At 41.2% G+C, this 25,302-nt stretch overlaps 1 protein-coding gene across 11 annotated transcripts in view; it reads right to left on the bottom strand.

The window, feature by feature from the left end:
- TNIK (TRAF2 and NCK interacting kinase) overlaps positions 1 to 25,302 on the bottom strand; it is a 353,730-nt gene that overhangs the window by 33,086 nt on the left and 295,342 nt on the right. For 10 of the 11 annotated variants that reach the window (XM_014572378.4, XM_014572379.4, XM_075937944.2 and 7 more), the window contains 5 exons: positions 21,693 to 21,857; positions 19,260 to 19,499; positions 14,826 to 14,932; positions 10,101 to 10,264; positions 7,356 to 7,453 (listed from right to left, as the gene is read on the bottom strand). In XM_014572378.4, coding sequence (XP_014427864.3) covers positions 7,356 to 7,453; positions 10,101 to 10,264; positions 14,826 to 14,932; positions 19,260 to 19,499; positions 21,693 to 21,857 — 774 coding nt within the window. The remainder of the gene's footprint in view (positions 1 to 7,355; positions 7,454 to 10,100; positions 10,265 to 14,825; positions 14,933 to 19,259; positions 19,500 to 21,692; positions 21,858 to 25,302) is intronic. The other variant, XM_014572383.4, reaches the window with a different exon arrangement.

The raw sequence follows: 25,302 nt of genomic DNA, 5'->3' as shown, positions 1-25,302 counted from the left end.
GGTTAGAGTACTCTATTGCACAAAGCATGCACATGATGAACAACGCATTGCAATTGTCAGTCTTACCATTTCTCCCTATATTAGTGACCGATGTAGCCATCAGTGCATTCGGTCAGAGATAAAGGATTAGGGAGAAAGAAACTCATTGAAAAATACTAAATTCCACATTTTCCTTATGGCCATATTCTCTCTCTACTGCATTCCACAAATCTCCAGTATACTGTTCCAGCAGAGCGACTAGAATAACAATATTAATTAAAATTGTGCAGGTAGGTCTTAAGATTTACCCCTTGGCAGCAGAGGAAAAATATGAAAAAAAGACATAACTGACACTGAAAACCCAGAGTATTTTTAGTAGAGAAGCTGTAATATTTTGCAGATCAAATTTTACTTTAGTTGTTTGTTATTCCTGGCTTAAGGACGTAATAAGCTCTTCCGGCGTCATTTGGATTAGAAACTCAAAAAGAAGCCCAAACCGTGTTAAGTGAAGTAAGTAATCATTCATCCCTAATTCCACACTGATCAAATCAAATGCTTTATTGACATTTAAATTTTCCCTAAAGTCAGACCTAATTGGTGCCTGTTGCAGTAAGAAACCATCAGAAACTCTCAGTCATTTGAAAGCGAAAAAGAGCAACAGCATGATTATTTCATTCTTCACAGGGGATTTTTATTAATATCATTGTTTGAGGTCAGCAGTCTTTATCTCAGTGCAGTGACTTAGTATGGGGACATGCCTACATGCTGCTCCCAGTTACACCCCTTTGATTTATTCCCCTGCAACCATTCCAAATACATTTGAAGTCATTGTAACCAAATTTAGATTTTGGCAGTCCCTGTGGATGCACCATGCCAGCAAGATATCCACATCCAGAAAGGACTTTTTCCCTCTCTATTTGTGCCCCACCATCACTAAGCATGAGCAACATTTTTTAGGTCAGTGTATTATTGATCTACAGACTCTCATCCATGTTTTGAGAAAATGGTAAGAACATATTCCATATAAAGAGCATAGCTAGGGGTTCAAGACTGAAAATAGAGGGCCTAATCCAAGCTCATTAAAGCTCATTAAAGTCAATACAAAAACTCACTGAGTTCACTGGGCATTGATCAAGTCAAGTAAAATAAATAAAATTAAAATTTAGGTTCTGTTTTACAAGAAATAGTACTTTGCTTTTCTATAGTGCTTCTGAAGAAGATCTCCAAGCATTTTACAAAGAATTTCAGAGGGGTATCCATGTTAGTTTGTCTCTGCAAAAACAACGAGTCCGGTGGCACTTTAAAGACTAACAGATTTATGTGGGCATAAGCTTTCATGGGTAAAAAACATTTCAGTTCCATGCATCTGATGAAGCAGTTTTAAAACCCACAAAAGCTTATGCCCAAGTAAATCTGTTAGGCTAGGTCTACACTACACCCCTCTGTCAGCAGAGGGATGTAAATAAAGCACATCAAAAGTGCAAATGAAGCGGGGATTTAAATATCCCACACTTCATTTGCATAATCACTTTCTGGTGCTGTTTTGAACAAGCGCCGTTTTGACGCGGTTTAGATGTGGTTCTGCTGACAGTGGGGTGTTTTTTTGACATCCTGTACTCCTCAAAAAACAAGATTGTTTAAAAAAATCACCCTACTGTCAGCAAAACTGTGTCTAAACCACCGTTTCAGTTTCAAAATGGCGCTTGTTCGAAACAGTGCCAGAACGTGATTATGCAAATGAAGCACGGGATATTTAAATCCCCGCTTCATTTGCACTTTTGATGTGCTTTATTTACATCCCTCTGCCAACAGAGGGGTGTAGTGTAGACCTAGCCCTAGTCTTTAAGGTGCCACCAGACCTCTCTTTGTTTTTACAAAGATGGTAAGTTATTATCCCCATTTTACAGATGGCACAATAAGGCATGGAGAGGGACTGTGACTTGCCTATGGGTATCTAGAGGGCTAGTTGCACAGTTGGGAGTAGAATCAAAGTCTCCCAAATTCCAGTCTAGTATTCTATCTATTAAACTCACTGCCTCAGATATGCTGCATTTCTCACAAAAACAAAGTGTTGCTAGTTTCTTAGAATGGATCTTTATTATGACTAAAGAATGACTAAAGAGAGACTATGGTATTTAAGAATTAATTTTCAATGCCAATAACTTGGTGATTGAAATATAGTCAAATCCGCAAACATAATGACTAATTAATCAAGCAGTTTATATGGTTGGTTTGTTCGGTTTTTCTAAAATGATACAGGTAAATGAAGATTTGAACTGTCTAAAGAGGTTTTAAGTCTATAGTCAAAAACCTACTCATTCAGTAACCACTCTTCATTGAAGTGGTCAGAGTTCTCCCCAACTTTCTGTATAAAGGAACACTACAAAACAGCATCTCATTTAAAGTTGTAATTCTCCCAACATTTTAGGACTAGCACCAATTATTTCCAAGCATCAAGGGACCAGATTGTGAAAAAAACTGGTCTCCATTTTCACACCTGCAATTTCCAAGAAAAGGTAATTGTACATATTAAATTACATCTACATTATTCCTGCCCACAAAATGCAACAGCCAAGAGATTAAAATCTGAGCATGGATTTCTTAGTCTGATTTCTCAGGGCCGTCTGACCACCCTTAAAGACATTGAACAGTAACTTACTTTGCAAATATTCCCATGGAAATCAAACAGATTGCTCCTAGAGTAAGGCTCAATCTCAAAGTAATAGTGGTGCTTAAAAAACAAGCATGTAACATAGGGGTGGGCAATAAGCTACCCAGGAGCCAGAGTAGTTTGTCAGGGTTAGCCCCTGGCCAGCTGCCAGCATTTTATTTACCTGCACATTCACAGGTACTGCCACTTGCAGGTCCTGTTGGCTGCGGATTGCTGTTCCCGACCAATGGGACCTGCGAGAAGCAGTGTCCTCATCTACACCACTTTCTGCAGCTCCCATTAGCTGGGAATGGCGATCTGTGGCAACAAGAGCAGCTGTATCTGCAGAAGTGCAGGTAAATAAAGCACCAGCAGCCCGCCAGAGGCTAATCCTGGCCAATCACCTCCAGCTTATTGCCTACCCCGATGTAATATATCTGAAAGCCTGGGAATGTTGCAAGCCTTCAGCCAGACACAGAGTTGATTAACATAAATATATTATCAGTCTGCCATAGATCATCATTAATAGATAGTTAACCAAGTATTGTTTAATACCAGCTTGATTCGTTTTTAAGATCAAATTTGGAAGTTATAGTAGGAATAATACTCAGTGTCACACAATACCATGAGAAAACCCATATTTTCCAGTGTAGGCTCTGGCTTGGGGACGGTTAATTCTTTGATGCTATCATTTTCTCTAAATAATGACTTTATAGGTTTTAGTGATTCATTGCCTCACTTTTGGATCAATCCTCCCTCTCCCCCAAAAATCCAACAGCTAGAAAGAAAGTGCTCTTTAGCACCAAATAAAGTAAAAAATGTTATTACTGAAAGTGACATAAGATATGAGATAGCACTACAGTTAAATTACTCTTACTTGCAAAGGCTTCTTTAAATTTAATATTTTCTGGAAACAGGTCAGTTCAGTTTCCAGAATCACACAGCTCATTTAACTTGAATTTTACATTAATGTCGCCCCATCTGGGTATTGATTGATGTGTTATTTTATTAGCAAATGATCTCATTAAACAAAATGCTTTGCTTGTGTTCACGCCAAGAGAACCAGCTAGCTGTTTTCTCTTTTATTTCTTCTTCTTTGTATAGTAAATCATTTAAAAAGGGTCACTATGTGGAAAGATAAGTTATCAGGGCAGTTCACAACAGAGGTTAGTGCATGTGCAAATATGTGTAAGACATTTCATAAATACTAGATCAGAAATGTACCACTGACAATATAGTCTTTGTTAGTAAAGATATTTAAAAATTCAACATTGTCAGATGTACAAATCTGTTTTAATAATATTTACATATGGCAAGAGTTGTAAAATTCATATAACTTAATTTCTGTGTTTAAAAAATATGAATGGACTGTTAAGACTGGCATTGCCAATCAACACTCATGATAGCAACACTAGCTTTGAGCCTTCTAGATTCAACCCAGTTATCTGAATGCAGATGCACTGTGGTTACTGGTGAAGTGGTGGATAGGTTTGAAAGCCAACATAAGATCTGTTATTAAATGTGGAGATAGACACAGCTCAAGTGAACCCAGGTCTCAAAAGCTATATTAGCGAAATCCACGTGCAGAACCGTGCAAGAAGGAGCTGCCTTGCAAACCATCTCTGAAGAGTTACAGCGTTTTCCTGAAAGAACATTATGTAATTTTAAGTCTGATCCTACAAGGTGCCAAATGCCATCATCTGTCACCAAAGTGAAGGAGAATTGAGTGCACTCAGGCCCCCAGAACAGAACTGCTTAGCACGTGGCAGCATTTGGCCCTTTATTAGCATTTCTATTTAGTATAAATTCACACCTACTCTGCTGTATTAGCTAGAAATAGTTCATGGCATCACAGTTACAAATGCATTAAATGACATCAATATCAATATGGTGTTTTTGTGATTGTCCTAACACAGTGATGGGCAGCCTGTGGCCCATCGAGATTCTGTGTGAGGTCTGCGAGACATTTTGTTTATTGCTGCCCACGCCCAAGGTTGCCAGATTCTGCTGGTTTCTATCTGTGTAGGTTTTTTTTCCCCCTGCTAGTATTACCAAAGTGATGTGTGTGTAAAGCAAGGGCATGTGAAGTGAGGTGCATTCTGACTGCATACAACACTGATTGCAAGAGCCATGCACTCCCTCTGCATCCAATCAAAATGCTGCCACAGTTCAGTCAGCACACCCCACAAATTATAGGTGCGCAAGTGCAGTTAGAAAAACTACCCTATCCCGGGAGACTGACTTAGTTATGACAACCTTGAGGCCCGCTGAGATAAACGAGCACAAATTTGCACAACATGCCTAGGTTGCCTACCCTAGGTTGCCCATCTCTGTCCTAGCAGATAAGATATCACTAGCTACAGCAGGACAGTGACTGTGTAATCTTCAACCCACGCTGACCCACTAATGTACTGTAACTACCTCTAGGTAGTGAAAAGAGCATCACAGAATACACATCCATTGAATCCTTGCTCTTTTCCCTCAGGCTGCCAACAAATTGTAGCCATGTTTGATTAAGTCTCTCTCACTCAGAACTAGGGGCAAAAGAGTCCATATTCCATCCACGCTTCTGAAATACCTGAGCTCTGCCTACTAACCGTTTTCTAAGGAAGCGGAAGTATCAGCTTTTTTGGTCTTAAAATGAACTCAGGCGTGTTTACGCTACCAATAAAACACAAACAGTTTTCCATTCAGAAAGTCTGTTTTAACAAGTCACCACCAAACTCACATCATAAACACTGTTATTTTTTAACCTTGATATTATTTTTTAAACAAAAATATCTCCCCATGGGATATGGCCTATGCGGATTCTGGGGCAGGGTGACTGGGCCATGGAACCTGTATGGGGCATATCAAAAGCAGATTTGAATCAAGAGACACTGTTGCGGCTTTTCCCCAGAGCGGGCCAGCTGAATCTGGTGAAGGAAGGAGAGGTGCAGTGTAGCTGTTCTGGGGCTCATCTGAGCAGGTGGGGGACAGAGCTGGCCCAGCCCATGACTCTTCTGGCAGATGAAGGGGAGTAGGGGATGCTTGAGACTTCTCCAGGTGGAAGGGTCTTATGGCCCCAGCCAAAGGAGGGGGGGGGGCATTAATTATTCTGCCTTGGGGCCCAGTATTACTGTTGGTGGGCTTGGGTATAGCTGCACCTGTGTAAACCAACCACAGTGTGGTTGAGCTGTGGTTACCCGAAGCAGGGCAAGCCAACCTGTGCAAGTCAGTGCTTTCCTTTTCTGCACTTGGGCTCTGCCATTCACCAGTACAAACCCCACCTACATACAAGGTCTGAAAAGGTATCGAGTCAGATTCTTAGCTGGTGTAAATCAGCACAGCTCCGCTAATTACAGTGCCAATTCACACTAGCTGAGAAAATGGCTCGTAATGTTATAAACTAATATTTCATGTGTGATAAATCAGCTTCCTTAAGTGACCAGCAATAACCAGAGCAATGCAACCACAGAGCATCAATCCTGACTCATGCTCTCAAAAAATGATTGTTATTCAGAGAGGACTTCATTTCAAATTGGATAATTTTGCTCTTATTGAAATTTGTGCTTCCCATTGAAATGAAAGGGGCCACACTGGGTTTAACAGAGCAGAATCTGGTTTTTGCTGCAATCCACTGACACCGCCTTTGTCAAGGCAAGAAAGTTCCAGTCTAAGTTTATACCTTTAAAATCCAGAGAACAGTGATAAAATGATTTGCTCTGCTCATGAGAATTCAGAATAGTTCTTATTTCAGCTTCCGTGCAAGTGGTCTGCAAATGGATTTTGTGAAGCCAACATATTGAGCAAAATGTATTAACAGATCAATTTCCCCCCCCCAGATTAGCTCACTGTATCTAAATACAATCTTTCAGATCTGCAATCTGAACCATTCCCACCTTTTTGAATGTCAGCACCAAGATAACATGGCTTGATATTAAACGCTAACTAGTCAACCTTGCAAAGGCATGACCAACTAAGAAAAGATATCACTAACCTCATCTATAGCTTTCTTATAGCTCTGGGAGTAAGGGAAGATTAATCAGCGTCAGAGGAAACAGATCGGGACAGGAAAAAGCCAGAGGAAGGGCAAGCAGGTTAGAAATAAAATTAGAATTGTTAGCGCAACGCTGTGAAGTGTAAAGAAAAACAACATCAACAAAACATTAATACACATTAAAAGAGAGAAACAGTGGAAATCCATTTGGTTACTGAGCCCAACACACTCTGCAGTTTTAGAATACAAACATCAGACACAACATTCAACCAGAAAGAAAGACTTTGGAAGGGTTTTTCATGGGCCTTTGCCAAAAAATAAATAAATAAATAAATAAAAGTGCACAGATATTATTGCTAATTTTTCCCCAAGTTGGGATGACTAGCAATGGCTGGGTACCAAGCCTTTGAATGCAGCACGCCCCCTCTCAAGACTGCTCTAGAAATCACCCTAAGATGACGCAATGCAAAGGTGTGCTATATGCAGACTATGACCCCAATCCACAAAGCACTTCCACGCATGCTTATCTTTAAGCTGTGCTGAAGTGCTTCTCTTGCTTTGGGCTACTGTAACCCATGCAATCTCTATGTATTAATATATCCCATGGACTCTTGCTATCCTGCAGACTTAGAGCCTCAGAACTGGTGATGGGATGGCGTTTGCCTCTTTCTACTGGCTGCGACAGCTGGCGTGATTGCCATTAATGGAAACATGGCAAGTTCCACCGGGGCATAATTTAAGACTCACAGCAGGTCGACTTGGGCGCGTCACATCCCTGTTATCCTCCTGTTTCATCTTCGATGGCTCATGAGTGAGCACAGGTGACCCTTCAGGTTTGGCATTCCCTGGGCAAAAACAAATCACTATTGTTAGTGGGAGATCAAATACTTTCACCAAGCAGCAGAATTACATTGTCACCTTTGCACAATGGCACGTATAAGAAAGCCAGTGGTTCCTCATTCATTTCAGGATCCAGTTCAAAATGATCCATGCATGTGTTGAACACTTAATGCAGTCCTACCCCCTCAGCTTGTCTTGAAACAAACCATCAAACAGCACTCTGCGCTTCTTAAGCCCCAACTATCTCAGATCTCAAAGTATCCTACCCCCTGGAGTGAGTTATGCCTCACTACCTCTGACCCCAAGGTAGGCAAATGGTATTGTCTTCGCTGTCTAGAGATTAAGTTTGTGACACATAGGCAGAACTCCGTGTTGGATGATACAGAAATGCCCAGCTGCAAGAGGATAGCAGAAAAGGACTCTGCTGAGGCACAATCCTACCCCAACTCCCTGATATACAGGGAGAAAGAGCAAGCAAATGGCACCATCCTTTAGCAGTGAATCTGTAAAGAATGGGGACTGTCCATGGCCAGTCTCCTTCGATGGTGACTTGCTCCTGGTGCCTGTGCTCCCAAGCAGAGGGGCTGACAGACTTGGTAGGCCCCTAGGCAAGGTGTGTGTGTGTGGGGGGGATACCTCAGTGCTCCCAGAAGTGATACGGCTTCTGGTGGAAGAGTCGGGGCTGGATGCTAATGTCCCACTGCCAGCCCTTTAATGCCAGCCAGAGCACACTGCCCAAGGCTCTGGAAGTGACTTAAAGGATCTGTGGCTCCAACTGCCACCATTGTTGCAGTAGCAGTGGCTGGGAGTCCCATGCACTTTTGAATCACCAGTCCCTGAGGCAATTGCCCCCTTTGTTCCCCTCTGTGGCAGGGCCTGTTCCTGAGCACCCAGACTGAAGTTTCTCCCTGATTCTTGCAGAATTTGTACACAGGAAATCTCCCTGTACCCCACCCCTACATAAGGGTCATGGACAGCCTGGGTCTGAGTGACTTGCCCAAGGCCATACAGTGAGAGCGTGGCAAAGTCAGAAAAGGATCTCCCAGAGCTGTAATTTGATCACAACTCTGTGTCGCTTAACATTCTCCCACCCAACAATTTTGCCAGTTTTTTCTCCCCTACAGCATCTGTTGCCTCTTGTTTGGAAAAGCCTTTCCTGTTTCTCTCTGCCTCATCTACTGCTTAGCTGAAAATAACTCAAACCCGCTCCCCCTCAGCCCTCACTTCTCCTCATTTGTAATTGTAGTGCATGACTCTCTAATGCCTGTTGCCACACAGTTTATTTGAAACAGGCTCTCCAGAATATAGCTCTGTTGCATTGTCCTCTTGCTGTGTGGCTAGAGAATTTATAAATACATTCTAATGCCCATTTACTCTCAAATTCTTGTCCTTTTTCTATTAAAGAAACATTCACTCTGCAGTGGAGCTGGAAATGTGATAAATTAGAAGCACTGTAGAATCTGATAATTGCGAAGATGTTATTCCTCACAGAATTCCTCATTAACTAAAAACCAAAAACAGAACAAATGCTGATAAATTACTTTAACGGACTACATAGAGGAGGGATTACTTTAACAAGAGACATGTCGACTTATAATCAAGGTGGGTAAGGTAATGTCTTTTATTGGACCAACTTCTGTGGATGATAGAGACAAACTTGTAAGCTTACACAGAGTTTTTCTTCATATGTGAAGAAGAGTTAAGTTTAAAAGCTTGTCTCTCTCCAATTGTTGGACCAATAAAAGATATGATCACCTTGTCTCTCTCATATCCTGGGACCAACATGTCTACAAAAATATTGCATACAACTTACAGCCAAGTCATAAAAAATTCAGAGCATGGATGCAGCATTTATTTTAATGTGCTATCGCCTGAGGATTTATACTCCAGGACTGAGAGAGAAATATAGATAAACTGGCTGGATGTGGCTTGGCAACTCCTATTCTGATTAGATGGGCGAAAAGAAGATCTTCAACAACTATAAAATGCCAGGAAACAAATCAACTAGGGATGTAAACTCAGTATTAACATGGCTCAATTCTGAAAAACTTTCAGAAGAAATGGCTTAGGAGCTAGTTCACTTTTCTACGTCCTATAACACCCAAATGAAACAAAACACCAAATAAGTTGAATTTGGATTAGAGAAGAAAAAAGTGAACCTGGAATTAATTATATTTCACTACAACAGACTTTTTACCTCTTTTTGTGGGGACAATAGACATACAGAACATTGGACTGCAATGTGTAGACACTTTAGCCTGCAAAATGCTATGTCAGGTCTATGAGGGTTTTGCATAGCAAATAAATAAATAAATAAATAAACACATAAAGAATGCATGCTCTGTACAAACATAGTTTCTTTCAGCAGACAATCTGATAGTTCATGAATAATTGGGTAAGCATCATCTCCATGTTACAAGGGAAGAAACCCAGGTATAGGAGCAGAGCCTAATCTCAGAAAAAAACAGATGTGCAAAATCAGGTGCAACTCCATGGCTTCAGTGGATCGATTTACATCAGTTTTACACATACATGAGATCAGATTAGATCCATGGAGAAGGTCAATGACTTGCCAGAGGTTATTCATCATGTTCAGAAATGATACAGGATCAGGGCCTTTAGAGCAATTATAAAAAAAAAAAGGCATCTCACCTCTCACTCTATTGCGTTCACTGGAGCCAGCTTGCGAACCAGGCTGGGATCCTCCCTGGGAACTAGGCTGAGAACTGGGGGTGCTGGAACTGGAGGAGCTGCCACTACTGGTCCTTTGTATGGGACTTTCAATGACGGTCTCTGTTCTCCTCAGGTCAGGGTTACTATATGCACATCGGAATGAAAGAAAACTGTGGTTAGAACAGGTATCACTGTTTAAGAGAATTGGGAGAAAGTCTTCATTCAGTTGGAAGCAAGAGAACAGGTTCGTATTATTGATGCAGCTGGTCCTTTTTGAAGTTGACATGAGAAGGCCAGAGCTACCACAATGACATGCAACACAGAATGACAAAACTACTGTGGTAGCTTCAGTACTGTCTAATTCTGAGCATTTCAGAGCCGAAGCATTCTGGGTAAAATTTTCATCAAAGTGACTTTTCAAAAGTGTCTATGTGATTCAGGAGCTTACATCCCAATGCAAAACAGTGAGACTAAGTCTGGTGAGCCAGTTATGATGCATTTGCACTAGGACAAAAGGTGTGGTTTTAGTTTCAATTAGCTAATATGTGGTAACTAATACATGGTAAAATCCAAGCAAAGACAAAGGCAGTTTGAACTTTTAATTAGCCAGTCAAGGCAAATGCTCCGCTCCTCCATAGCCTTTAACTCAACCTGCCACCATGTATGAAAACTGACAACTTCATTATCGTCCCTTGGATTTCACCTCAGGTTAGTTACCTCATGTTAGCTAACATGAGTTAAGAACACCCATTTTTTTTCCTAAGAAAGGCAAGACCTAATTGACTTTAGCAAATTCTCCCCTCCATCACTAACTAGTAGTTTCCAGCAACTAAAAGACAACTAGCTGACACAGCTGCCAGGGACAGATGGAGAGTTTTACTGTCCTAGGCACATTGGAATTGGTCACATTCTCACAGCTCCAAACAACAGTTTACTGGGTTTAGTATTTCTTTGCCCTAGGAAAAACCAGGTGTAGCAGAACTAACCCTGATACCATCACCATTCATTGAATGGAGGAATGCAAAATTTATACTCACTCAGGTTCTGGCCTTCATTACAAAAACAAAAATAGCAATTTAAAAGTTAACTTTTAAATAGTTAAAATATTCTGTTAAAAAAGTAATTAATTTTTTCTTAATATTTATTACTCTGCTAAAATTTGCAATGTGACTGCAAAATATATTTGCTGTGCATCAACATTCCCAGATTTTCATGGTCTCATATCTCACCATTTCAGACTGAAGGGTTGAAACATGATACATATGTTGCCAACTTTATCATTTCTCTTTTCTTGTCTCACTCTTTCTTGCAAAATATTCGCAGAGTTTTAAATCAGAAAAAAAGTGGTTTTGATTTACAGACACATCCAACATTTCTCAGAGTTTCACTTATCTTTATGAAATGAATCCTTATTTGACACTGAAATGGCTATGGAAAGTCTGTTCATACAGCACTGTGCAATTCCTTTTTACACAATATTTCTAACTGATGTTATTATTCAAAATCTTTCTATAAATGAGTGGAAACATGTTACATGGAGTTCAAGTAGGACCCTGAGTACTAAGAACAACATTTGGTAATACTTCTGCATTATATAATATATCATTTGGAATCAAAGACATTGCATAGGCAGCATAAGATGTTTGTTACACGTGAGTTATAAGTAACCTTAAATAATTTAGCCAGTGCTCAGAACAGCACAAATTGCATTTATTATACAAAATCACATTGCCATAAATGATTTCTTGGCAGGATTAATTTCATTTGGACTTTGTGTTGGATGAATCTTATGTAGAAATACTGTCCGGTGTACTTTCATTTGGCACAGGAAGTTACTAAGATGGTAACAGCAATATTAACATCCTCGTGCAGAATGACTGCAGCTTTCTGTGCATGGAAATGGCTCATATAAATTACAATGGGGTAACAATTAAAATTATGTTCAATACAAAATTAAAGTTTATATTAAAGTTGGAAGGAATCCAGAAAAGTTGTGAGGAATGAAAGGACAAGAAAACATATATAAATGTTATTGCTGCTTCAAATGGTTAATTTAATATACTTTTTTGGCATCACTGTAATTGCAACTGAATAGTTGCAGAACTCTGCATTGTGTGGTACAGCTGGAGTCATCTTGGTTATGCTGTTATCTGGTTAGTTGATGAAACTTCTTTTAAAACTTTAGCAACAGACACATTTATCTATACCAACTGCGGTCAGGTTCTTGAGTTCAATGGAAAATCTGGGCGCCCTTATATGAGTCAAACAGTCCAATGGTATTGTTATTAGCAGTGCAGGTTCTTCCTCGTGTTGTGACTATGGATTGGAATATCCCATTGCTTCTTTAAAAAGGTAACTACCTAGTGAGAGTGTCTGTTTTGGGAAACTGAGGGTACTTGGGCCTTCGGCAATGGAGGTGAATAAAAGCAAACTGTAACTAGGTCGACCACTTCTAGGCATCCCCTCAAGGCCAGAGGTGTGTCGTGGAATGTTCCACAAGGAGTACAGGTAGTTCGGAATAGGAAGCCTAGTCCGAACTATCTAGTTCGTGCCCCGTGTAGCCGCGGGGCACGGAGTCCGAACTAGCGGACATTTAAAAATGGCGGCGCCCGGCAATATGCAAATGAAGCCTGGGAAATTCAAATACTGGGCTTCATTTGCAACTCCGATTGACTACATTACCACCCTAGTTTGAACTAGGGTGGTAGTGTAGACATACCCTAAGGCCCCTTAATAACTCCACATAGTCTTTCTCCTGGCTGCCTCCACTCATGCCTGGGGCTGGTTTCATACTAGAAACAGTTCAAAACCAGTCCTCAGAGATCCAAATTGAAGTCCATCATCACAACACTAGCTCATAATCAGCTCTGGCATCTTCCATCACACCCAGAGCTATTCTTCTGTCTCAATCTGTTCCCCATGAAGCTGCCACTCCTCACCCTTCCCAGTGGGAGCTCAGCTTTCTGGCTCTGGCTTCCCAACTCCAGCCCTTCTCCAGTGCAGGATCGCCAACAGGAGCTTCCTGCTCACTACAGCTCTTTTTTGCCACAGCTTCTTCCTGCTTCCTGTTTCCCTCCAGCTCTTTATAAGGAACATCTATCTCTATCAAGCCCCACTGAGACTGTTGAAGAGGCACTTTCTTCTTAAAGAGCCCAGTCCACCTGGTGACACCAATGATAGAGGTAAATGGTCTTTCTGCTCATAACAAAAAGTATTTTTTCTAAAAAAGCTTTGCCAATATATATTTCTTTGGCTACCCTAGCATCTACTTTACATTCAGCCTGCTATACTGCATGCAGTGCTGCTACAGAGTGAATCAGATTAGCTGGGAAGGAAAGTGTATGCTGAAAGACATGTACTATCGATAATTTGGCCGAGAATATCCTAGAAACCTTTGACTTCAGCCTTTGAAAAAAACATCAAATATTTCCATATGCAAAGATAAATGGAAAACAAATATTTGTCATGAGATTTAAGCTGGCGTTTCATCTGAAAAGATCTGGAGTTCTGCCCACCATACTATCACATGATCTGAAAATCAAACTTACCTGTCTAAGTTTATTTTTATGCTTCTGTTATGACTGAGCCCTGTTGTCTTTTCTATCATTTTAAACAGTTCAAGACTAGATCTTGTAATGTGCTGTCCTGGTGCACACGGAGAAAGGCAGAAGAGATTATATTACAGATTAGGGGCAAGATCTTTCTTGGGAGTGCAAGGAGTGGGAATGGTTAACAGGCCAACTTGGGGTAAGAGAATTGACTAGTCCCCAAGTAGTTACTGTCAGCAGCACATGCTAGCCAGGAACACATACTGTTCTTATAGAACCCATTTAACATAATGGAAATTTTGTCATTGATTTGAACTTAAAACAGACCAAACCCTTAGTTGAACAGCAACAATGTATCCCTCCTTCCCCCAATTGCCTGCACTGCAGGTGGAATCCTGCTCTGATTAGCAAGAATGGTGGAGAAGCTATCTACTACCATCTGTGCTCACATTCGGCAACACTGAAAGTTAGGCAGAATTTGACCCCGAGCCTGCAGCAGGAAGGAGCTGAGAAGACCATATCCTGCTTCTACTAGCATTATGGCAAAATTCCCAATCATGTCAACAGCAATAGCTGTGAGTCCAGAGCATCTTCTGCATCAGCTAGAAATCCTGGGAAGCCTAAGAAATGTAGAAATTCCAACTCATCAGGATTTTGCACAGTATTAGGAGTTCCAGAATCCAGATGTTCACAGCTTTGATGACGCTGTGCAATTCTAATTAATGTAAATCTCATGCCTCATCAAGTTATGGTGGAGGTGCAAAGCGATGGTCAGTTATTAGTAAATCCATGTTAAAAGAGAGCAGAGATTGCTTCAATTTTTTATAAATTTTTACACATTTATTGACAACAAGACTAAGGACTTCACGCTAGGAGTTTTGCTTTGATTCAACAGGGGCCAATCTGGAGCCAAAAATCACTGGTTTGATTAGTTACAATCAGATTCTTTGCTCCCTGCAACAGCTGTGCATAGATTGTAGTTAGAAGACCTTGATTTAATAGAGAATGCCCATTGAATTCAGTGAGCATTTGCTCATGACCCAAAACTCCCGCTTCCTTTGTGAGGCTCATAAACAAGAGCAGCAGGAAGAAAATGATAAAATTAATATGCAGATTCATTAATATTTTTCTCCTTTTCCCACACGTTCTCCCATACCTTGCTCGGATGGGCTGTGATCCTAATCGAGTTCCCAATGCAGTTCCATTCCCAGGGGAGTTCTTTCTAGCTAGTGCTGGGGATATGGAAGTTGTTCGCTGAGGCACCTGAAAGAAAATTGAAAAAGTCAAAGCTATTAGGACTGCATAGTTGAACTTAGATGTTCTCTTCGTGCGCTTGGGAAAGATCAGTTTTCGGCAGGTTTTCTAGTTTGATGTGTAATTACTTTTCCACTGAGAGATATGAAATATTTACAGCAGTTATAAAACACAAAGTTCTTGGCACCTGCAAAGAATCATAGATGTTTGAGACAGGGAAGACCTGAAAAGTCATTTATTTTATTCTTCATAGGGGAGGGCCATTTATGACATTATAGTCACCCGAAGTCTAAAAAAGGTAGGTGTTAATATCAAGCAGTGAGATTTAAATAAAACATTTACATATACCCCAAATTTAACAAAAACACAGTAAAACGGAACAGTCTTAAAATCTGGATTCCTCAGAAAGCTCAATCTAGCAGCTTTTAGAGCTACTTGCTCTAAGGATGTTAGTAATTAATTGAATAGTCACACAAAATTTTACTGGTTACATGACCGAATGATGCCCATGAGCAGGACTAGTAGCCTGTGTGCTTCTGGCCCCACTACCAGGAAGCCCCCTGCCACCTCTGTATCAGAGGCACGTTGTGGCAGGTGGGAGCTGGTCCGCGGCAGCAAACTCTGTCAGTGGGTGGAACCATCTCCCCACAGACAGAGGTTGCGCTGGCATCCCATGGAACAGCCTCCCTGCCCCTTCCCCACTGCTGCCTCTGATAGAAACAGCAGCCTGAGGGAGGGAGGGTAGGAGGGAAGGCAGCTTTACAGAGCTGGCATGTGAGGAGAACTGACTTAAAAGCTAGTTCGCCACATGCATCAGCTCCCGCTTTTCTTCCCACCACTCTGCTACAACCTGTGATAGAGAGGCAGCAGCAGGGGTGTTGGGGGGTGGGGGAGGAAGCAGCTTGCGTGAGCCAATACGCATGGGGAGGAGGGAAGAAGTGGGCTCCATAGCGACATGTAGTTGATAAGGTTAACCAATAAGCCTAGGCTTATCAGTAAATCATGTACTTGACTACACAATAATATCCCTAACTTGTACAGGTACAATAAATTACATTGTAATAACATCACAGAGGCAATGCCACCTAGTAGTCAAAGGCAAGGGCTGGGAAGAAAGAAGGTCCCTGTGTGGAATCCAGGCAGTGCCATTCAACTACGTTGATCAAGTCACATGACTTTTTTGGCCTTAGTAATTTCAGCGGTACAATTAACTGAAGCCAGATGTCAATGAAAACCAGATGTTTGAATTAAGATGGATCACTTCGATTATTCCAGAAAACAACATTTAATAACAAATAAAGGCTTCTGGATTCTGCATGATTTTACACATGGCTGGAACACTGAGTATGACTCACTCCACTGTAATTTAGAGCTCTCTGTGTGCTTATTACACATTAGTATTATGTAGGCTGTTATGCAATACTTTGGCCCTATGAGAACTATTAAGGTAATCACTTACCTGTGGAACTCCCTGCCACAAGATAAGACAGACGCCAAAAGTTTAGTAGGATTTTAAAAAGGTTTAGATATTGTATTGAAGATGGGAAGTACATAGTTATATTAGATAGTTTAAAATCATTTTAGTTTAGCTTTAAAATTATTTAAGAAAGAGAGAGAGAGAAAGAGAGAGAGAGAGAGAGAGAGGGAGCGAGAGAGCTGTCTTCATGTTTGAGGCCATATCAAACGATAAGTGGTTATATTATCCTCCATGGATAGATTATTCCCTAGTTGTCTTTTTTGGAACTTCTTGAACCTTCTTCTAGAGAAGTGGTTCTCAAACTTTTTGGCCCACGGCCCACCTGGCTCAATACAAACCTTTCCGTAGACCACCAGTTGCTAATGGAAACTCGTCGTTAATTTCATAATTACGCCTGAGCCACTTTGCTAGTGCTGCAGTTAAGGAGAACAGTTTAATTTAACCAGTAAGAAAAGAAATGTTAATTTAAATTATAAAACAGATTAAGTTCTTTAACTTTCTTATGTTAGTTTCTCAAACTTCATTTTAAATAAAGTAAAATATGAATGTATGTTCGACACAAAAAGGTTTTAATGTTTTCATTCTTTATAGCAGGAATGGGAAATCTTTTTTGCGTCCGGGGACCACTGACCCTCAGAAAAATCAGTTGTGGACCACAAAAGTGAAAAGCAAAAAAAAATCTCTCCCCAAACCCCCAACTGTGACACTTCTTTCCCCTGGTGCTCCAGCCCCACAGCGGGAAAGGGAGGGACAGGGAGGACTTAGGTTTAGGGCTTCTCATATGCCAGATTTATTCTTCTGGGGCTCCAGGGTTAGTGGATTTTGTGGACCTCCCTAGGCTCTGGAGTGGGGACAAAAGTGAGATGTTCAGTTTGCAGGACAAAGCTGCCAGTGAGTGGAATAGGGATGGGGGTGCAGGATCTGGGTGAGGGGGAGTGCAAGAGGGGTTGAAGGTGCAAGCTCCGTATCCCAGGCATGGCCTCCCACTGGCCGGAATCTGGCCAATGGGAGCAGCAGGGAAATCCTTCAGGCAGCGCGTCCATGTGCTGCTCCACTTCTCTCCCATGAGCCAGATCCAGTGGGAAGGCTAGAGGCTTTCTCCCCCTGCCCCAGGTGGGGAGCCAGTTTTGGTGCTCCAACCTTGTGGAGTGGCAACAGCAAGGCTGGATTGTCAGCACAGGCTCCCAGCTGCAAGGAGAGGGAGGGAAGAAGCGGAGGGGCGGGGAGTGGGGGCGGGGCTGGAAGGCAGCCGTGGAGCGCTAGTAGCCTGTGGACCGCAGTTTGAGAACCACTGTTCTAGAGCATCTGGTTTTGAAAACTGTCAGACAAATAGACCTTTGGATGACAAAGGCCTATGGACCAACCTGAAGCCTACTCGCTTTTATTTAAGTTCCTGTCTCCTGCAAATACGAGATAAGCAAGAAAACAGCTTGTCCTGGCCCAGTGAAAAGAAATGGGCATCAATAGCATAACGTAGACACCTAGCCCACTTCACATGCTCCTCGCAGACTGACTAAACAGAGATGACAAGATTGTCCCAAAGAGAGCAATTAACCCTTTTTAACCTTTTGGTAGACAACAAATGAAGACAATGCAAAGCAACTCCTATCTATCCCTGCCAACTCCTCCAGAAGAGTCGGCAGTACTTCCTAGTGGCAGGAGTATTGAAGGACACTGATAGGATGATCAAACATACCACCAAAGTTTATTACCTTAAGTAGAACATGCAGCTACCACTATGATCATCCTGGGCCTGGTCTGATTCTCAACGTATTCGATTCCTAAAACTTGGAGTAACAGGTGTTGCTAGCAGTAAGCAGCTGACACCTTCTGAATCACATTAGTAAGGGAAGGTGAGACACTGCATAGTAACTGGTCAGACTATTAGCATCTAAAGATGCGTTTTCACCAAAGGGTTATCATATTTAAAAATTACTGCCAGCTTGCCCTCCCTGCAGGTAAGCACTAACGGAGCCTCTCAATAAGCTGGTAGCTAAAAGAGTAAATAGTATTTTACACTGACACAATCCATCATTGCTCCCATACATAAACAGCAGCTATTCTGTTTTAAAATTCAAGTTACTTATTTGCTGGAGCACAGCAAACCTGCATCGAAATCATGGAAAAATACTGTTTACTTCAATGTCTCTAATCAATTTGCAATACCTTTTTCATTGTATATATGCTCCTGAGCGGAGAGCATAGTCCGTTTCAGAAAAACGTTAACAACAAAGTTATAATTCATTCTCCCAACTCCTTGCAAAAAAGCGCAAGAACAATGCAACTGAAATACTGTCCCAGAGGAGCCTTAATTAAAGAGGACACTGCCAGATGCTGCTGTAATGTCATTGAAGGCATGGAGTTGCTGGATTCCTTACAAATCTTCCATCAGGTATTGATTACAAATGGAGGCAGGCTACTGAACTAGAAGGACCAATAGTCAGAGTATGACAAATGTTATGTTCCTAATAATTTAATTTAAGCAGAATGCATTTTTTATTTCCAAGGGAAAAGAGAAGTTGATTTGTTCTGGATTCAACCTGGGCTTCAGAACTTTCTTTGCTGTGTATCATGAGACTTACACATATTGTAGTTTTAGGGTGAAAAACTGCATGGAAGCTGATGGCCAAGCTGCTGAACATCTCTGAAGTCCTGAGCACCCTTGTGCTTAGCACTATGCAAGAGGTGCTCAGCATCGCACAAGATCAGTCCCTGAATTTAATAGGATGCGAACTCCACCAGTTCAGAAAGAAGCCCCAAAATTCAGTCCCCTGCATTGCAGCGCTGAGCAGTGCTGAGGGGATGAGCTCTGAGATTGCCTCTTTCAAGCTTTGAAGTTAGGAGCAATGCAAACATTACCTTTGGTGGAATGTCCTCCTCCTGTCGTAACCAAGAACTTCGGTCAAACTTTTCAACACGAGGGGGGAGAGGAGGGTTTTCTGAGGTGGGGTCCGAGTTCTGCCTTGGCATCTCAGGGCGGTGAGAGGTCACCGTCAGAGCCTCCTGAAACCCAGCCATTCCCTTTGTGGGTTGTTCGTGTAGTGACTGAGAGCCAGACAAGGAGGGTCCGTGGGATTTCACACTGACCAGATGTGGAATCTAAGCACCAAGTCAAAACAAAACCATCAGCATAAAATCTTTAAAAAAATTTAAAATCTCAATAATTCTAATGTATTTAAAAACACCTTGGTTTGAAATCTGCACTGTCTTTTTGTTTTGGTTTCAAGCCTTTTTGGCTTCTTAAACAAAATTCATACAAAAACTTTGTTACAAGGTTGTGTTGTTCAGAACTTTAAAGTCAGGAAATGCCAAAGTTAGGGTTGCACATGTAACTTTTATGATGACTACTTTTGCATATGCATAAAGATAGTCTTCATATACAAGATCATATAATATTTCTCAAAAATACAATATAAATAGATCATGTATTTTTTTCTATAGCCTCAGATACACGAGGAAGCAGAATTAAGGTTGCATGAGAAACCTTACTTAGCCTTGGCATTCCTGGGTTTAAGCTCTTAACCAAGCAACTTTAACATTACCTCAACAATTTTAGTATGAATTTTCCTAGGGTATTTAATTTGAAAAAAAGAAAAAAAGATGGAAAAAATAAATGCAAAGAAGCAGCTTCAGTCTCCGGGGAATCTGAAGCACTGATGGTTTAAAAAAAAACAACAAAAAAAGCAATAATGGTGTGAATTTCCACAGTCTGGCTAGATAGCACCCTGTCCAATAGACCTAAAGATTCTCTCTCTTGCATGCCATAGGAGCTGCAGATGGAATGACACTTGCACCTCATCCATCTGAGAATGTCTAGGTTACATCAGATCACAGCTGCCTCCCAAAAAGTTTATAAAATCCATCTGCACCCTTGCTAAAACCCTTCACATTTACAAGATCTGGAGGGATTTAGCCAAGAGGCTCCTTTGATACAGCGTAGAATGGCACCCTCAATTACCAGTGTAAATAACAGATTTACAGATGTATTTATGAAGTTTTGTGTGTGAAATGATGAAGCCTTTCAATAACATCTTAGTTATGCAAAAAGTCTATAATGTGACACTGCTTGCAAATGAATGCCAGCCGTTTTTTAAAAAAAGTATAAGGCTTGGAAACTTTAAAAGGAGTCAGGTGAAATGTATTTAATTTGTGTCAGTTAAAAGACTGATGTGAGATGGGATGCTTATTGTTTCTTTAATTCTGGACTCCATCTGAAAAGAAATGGTATGCTGCAGGGCAGTGTTCCCTCTAACCTGTGCGCTTCTGTGGCTGCCCAGAAGAGTTTCAAATGCCACCCAGCTAATTAGCAGAGAGCCCACAACTAGTTTTTTGTTTCCACTGGTAGTGCACCTTCACACATGCTTTGGTGCACAGAAAAAGTCATTCCGGTCATGGATTGAAATGATTAGAGGAAACACTGCTAAACAGTTTTCCTCCATAGCAAATTCATATTGCAATGCTGATTCACTAGGTGACACTGAAAACTTTCCTGGAGGCAGATTCCATATGGGGATGGAGTTCAGTTAAACTGTAGTTTTTCCCGTAGAAACCAAATACAAACTTGGGGCAAAGATTTTATATCCAGTGCTGGCAGCAGACACATCCTTCGAGCCCTCACTCAAGTCCACAGGAGTTGTGCTTGCATTTCGGTGTCAGAATTGGGCCCAGTTTCTACAGCTTTATTATGTCTCGTGGAAATGCATTTTAAGAACTCATGGTCAGGCTTTTCCAGATGTGTTGTCGCTGCTGATGTGAACTGAATATTTAGAACGATACCGAAGAATAAGAAGCAAAATCCCTTTTTTTTTCCGGATAACCCTAAACATCAAGCCATACTATGCCCACTGTACCAGGCTTTGCGGTTTCACTCGGGATAAAAGGGGTCTCAACAGAAACAAAGGAACTGTCATACTGAAGCAGACCAATGGTTCACCTAAGTCCTTTAACTTGTCCCCAACAGCAGTCAATACCTGATGCTTCAAAGGAAGGAAAAAAACATCATAATGTACCTAACAGTGCTTTGTTATACAGTACTATGGAAGGGAGAAGAAAAAACACAACCATTTCTTCACATTATACCCTACCACATGCGCAATGTAATCCTTTAATTTTTATTCCATCTAGTATAAATGCTGATGCTGCTTTTATTCTCAAACAAGTTTATGGCTGAGAAATCATGCATGAAGAAATTATTTCCTTTTAAACCACAAACATTGTCATTATCTTACCACAAACACCAGTCCCTGGTTTTGGTAATTAAACTTGCAGGGACTTCCAACCAAAGCACCATACCTGTGGATCCACTGGTCTGAGCATGGGTGGTGTCCGAGCTGGCTGCACGCTACTAATGCTAAAGGACTCTGAACGAGGAGGCAGGTTTGGATCAGATATCCGGTTAGCCACTTTGTGAGGCATTGCTGGGGAGCTTTGCCGGTTGAGTCGAGAACGTTCCTCTACCTGAGGCAACACAACAGGAGAATCAATGAGCACAAGTTGCTTTAGTTCCCTGCAATTCTACACCCAAGTCGCCTGTATAGCCATTTTCCTATATTTCTAATCAGTACATTGTTTTATGCACCTCTTTCATACCCATTAACACTAATCACCAGATGCTTGGATTCAATAAGGACTTCCATACTAGGGCAAACTTGAAAAGGAAAATGTTTCAACAATATTCCCTTTTCTGTATTTCCTTACTATCAATGCAAATTAGTGGGGTGAAAGTGGCAATTTCAGCAGTGGTAATTTTGGAGCTTCAGACAAAAGGAGGCTGTGAGTGGGGTGGTAGATGCTGGAAAGTGCCTAGCCTCCCGGTGGGTTGAACAGATGACACCCAGCAGGAAACTCTAGGCAGAATTGGGAACCGCAGCTGACTCAGAAAGAAAGATGGAAAGAAAGACGACATACAGAGAGGGTAGGTGGGGCGAGGAAGGGGTGGAAAAGAAAAGTATGCCAAAAGAGAAGCTAAATTTGCATTGTGAGGGAGAGGTGCCTTTCAAAATTAAACCAAACCAGAGAAATTTTAATGTGGCTCTCCCGTCTCTCTGTCCCTTCTGTATTTCATATCAAGTCTATTGATTCTTTTCTCCTGCTCTTCCCACTACCCAACCTGGTTCTTCTGAAGGCACTAGCTCCTCGACATTAACTAGGGGCTTTAATTGTGGCAGAGATTTCCTACATCTCTCCTTTGTTTTCCTTTCTCAACTACTTTCTCTCTTGTGCCGCTTCCTTGCCCCAGTTTTTTCCATCCCTCTGTCTACTTCTCATTAACACCTTGCTTTTACCTCTCTTACTCTTCTTTTCTTTTTTCTCTTTCCCTCTCTGGGATCTACTTTTCAGACCCCAATTGGTTTCTGTAGCACAAGCAGAGCACCGAGTAGAGCTGCTAGACAGTCTGGAGGTAGTAGAAGAAAGATCTCAACACTGTAAGCAATATTATTGGGAACAGAGTGGTGCTCTTCTCTGGAGTGGTAATAAAATAAAATAATAAAATAATAATAATAATAATGGATCCTCCAAGAACCAATTCATCTTTTTCTGCTACTTTATACTTGAGTCTTGTTTGGCTCATGTCCCTTGTTGGGCAGGAGTTCTGAGATTAACCAATGTGATGTCAGTGGAGCATCACTCTGCCTTGTGAATAAGCATCCAAATTCTGAACTGGACTCATCCTGTCTTTGCCAATTTGAGGAAGCAGGTTGTTTAAAATCAGCAGAGCTGTACCATACCATTTCAATGGAAAATTTGGTCCTCTACCTACAATATACAAGTTTCCTAATATACAAGTCCTTTTTTGTTTGTTTGTTTGTTTGTTTGTTTTTGTTTGTTTCTTTGAACAGAATCAAACTTATGCTATACCCAACAGCCTCTCCCTTCCCCAGAGCCTACATTGAACTGTTTGCTTGGAGTCTTTCCAAATGCAGCTTGGTGATAGTTTCTTGAGTGCTAGCCAGACCAGACCCAATTTTCATTTCTTTGTGTGTATCTGGAATGCTGTGGTACTGATTTGACCAACCCTTTAAAAATGGCTATACAGGTTTCAGACAGTTTCACCTTTGCCTTGAAAGCAGTCCCCCAACCCTGCCAAAGCTGCAAGAACCTGGCATTGCTGCAAGAGATAATAATTAGACAAGAATATGTATTTTTACAACATATTTTTGCTGTTAAAACAGTAGTCATTTGACCGTTGAGTTTGTAAAATCTGAGACTATACATTGATCATACAATCAAGAAATCTCTTAAGTGGCAGTTCCAGCCCCTGAAAGATGAGAAAGACCCATAAAAACAGCAATAGGGAATTGAGGACCAAAGCATGCAAAAAACCCTCCTACTTCAAATAGATTAAGCTAGTGGATAGCTTCAGAAATCCAAACTACCAGGCAGACAGTACGGTAAGTGAATTTTCAAGATACCAATTGGCTTTTTCACACACATATTGTGTCCTTTTTAACCTGAAAGGGAAAATAAAGCTTCAAAGAGACATGGCCAGCCACAAGAAGGCATTTCCAGCAAATGCATCTGAAGAAGAAAAGCTCTAAGTGTTATGATCCCAGCACAAGTGGCCTGCAGTGCATTTCCACCGAAAGGAATGTCCTTACCTTCGATACTGTAATGCAGCGTGCTTTCGTTAGATTTGAAAGAAAAAATGAAAATGGCAGCAAGAAGGTGATTTGTTTCTATCTGGATTTAATAAGATTAGTGCCTAATCCTCTATTGTGGGTAACAGGTATGCTGCTAAACTAGAAATGACAAAAATCCAGTTGCTTTCAGCTAATCCAGATATAAATGCAATGCATGTGTTATTAAAATCAAATTGCAGAAAGAGCAAATTAGCGAGTGCACAAGTTGTGTTAAGAAATCAGTTTCTAAAATAACAAAAATGGTATGTGCATATGTAGAAGGAATAATGATATTAACTTTTTTCAGCTAAGAGATGGATCATAAAATTATTCAAAAAGTATTTTTAAATTGATACCAATGAACCATTCCCTCTGAAGTTGGAGTTCTTATTATCAGAGAGACTAATATGAAAAACCCAAACTTAGGAACTAGACTGTGTCCTCAGGAAATCATTCTCCTAAGAATGATAAGGCTTATCAAGAATTTTTTAGACCCAGCTAGCACATCTAAAGGTCCAACAGAACAACTAAGGTTTCTTCTTCTGCATTTTTAGGCCAGTTTATAAACTCCTACAAAGAGGACTTAGCTGCGTAGACAAGGACAGAAAGTATAGCTGCATTTCATCTGAACAAGGATGCATATGCATAAATCCTGGGATACAGTCCAGTCAGTGACAGTCTCATTTCAATCTGCCTCAAAGGAGTTCCAGTAAATCTGCCTATTATTCAAGCTCAAGCACTAACAACAGCAGCCAATGATGATGAAATTGGAGTCCTCCCACCAACTTCTGGAGCTCATTGACAGCGAGCCAAATGATAATGTGCAGCTGATTATAGAGTATTTTATAGCTACTGTGGAGGAATAGATGGCAGAGTGAGATCCTGCCAGAGACCAGGACCCAAGCAGATGTCCTCAGTGGGCAGAACAGGAATCAGGTTTAGTGGTTAGAGTATGTGTCAACAACCAGGAGTAGGAACCCAAGACCAGAGTTGGAGCCAGACACCAGATGCCAGAGCCCAAGTCAGAAATCAGAGCCAAGGGTCAGGGCCAGGTTACCTAGAGTGAGGCCAGGCAGGAGCAAGGCTGGAATAAGCAAGCACAAGGGCTATTACAGCTGTGGGAGAATGCTTCAAACAACCGAAGAACTGTCGCCGAGCTTTCGAGTTGGTTTGCTGACTCTTCCAACCACCCAGGCAGTCCACTTCAGCCCAGCTTCTGGGAAGACAGCTACACCTTATCCCTTACAGCCAGAGTAGAGGCAGCCTGATGGTCTTAGTCTGCA

Source organism: Pelodiscus sinensis, chromosome 10 (genome assembly GCF_052426305.1).
Source record: "Pelodiscus sinensis isolate ZL-2025 chromosome 10, ASM5242630v1, whole genome shotgun sequence".
Lineage (NCBI taxonomy): Eukaryota > Metazoa > Chordata > Testudines > Trionychidae > Pelodiscus > Pelodiscus sinensis.
Note: the sequence above shows the minus strand (reverse complement) of the source record. Positions and strands in the feature narration are given on the sequence as shown.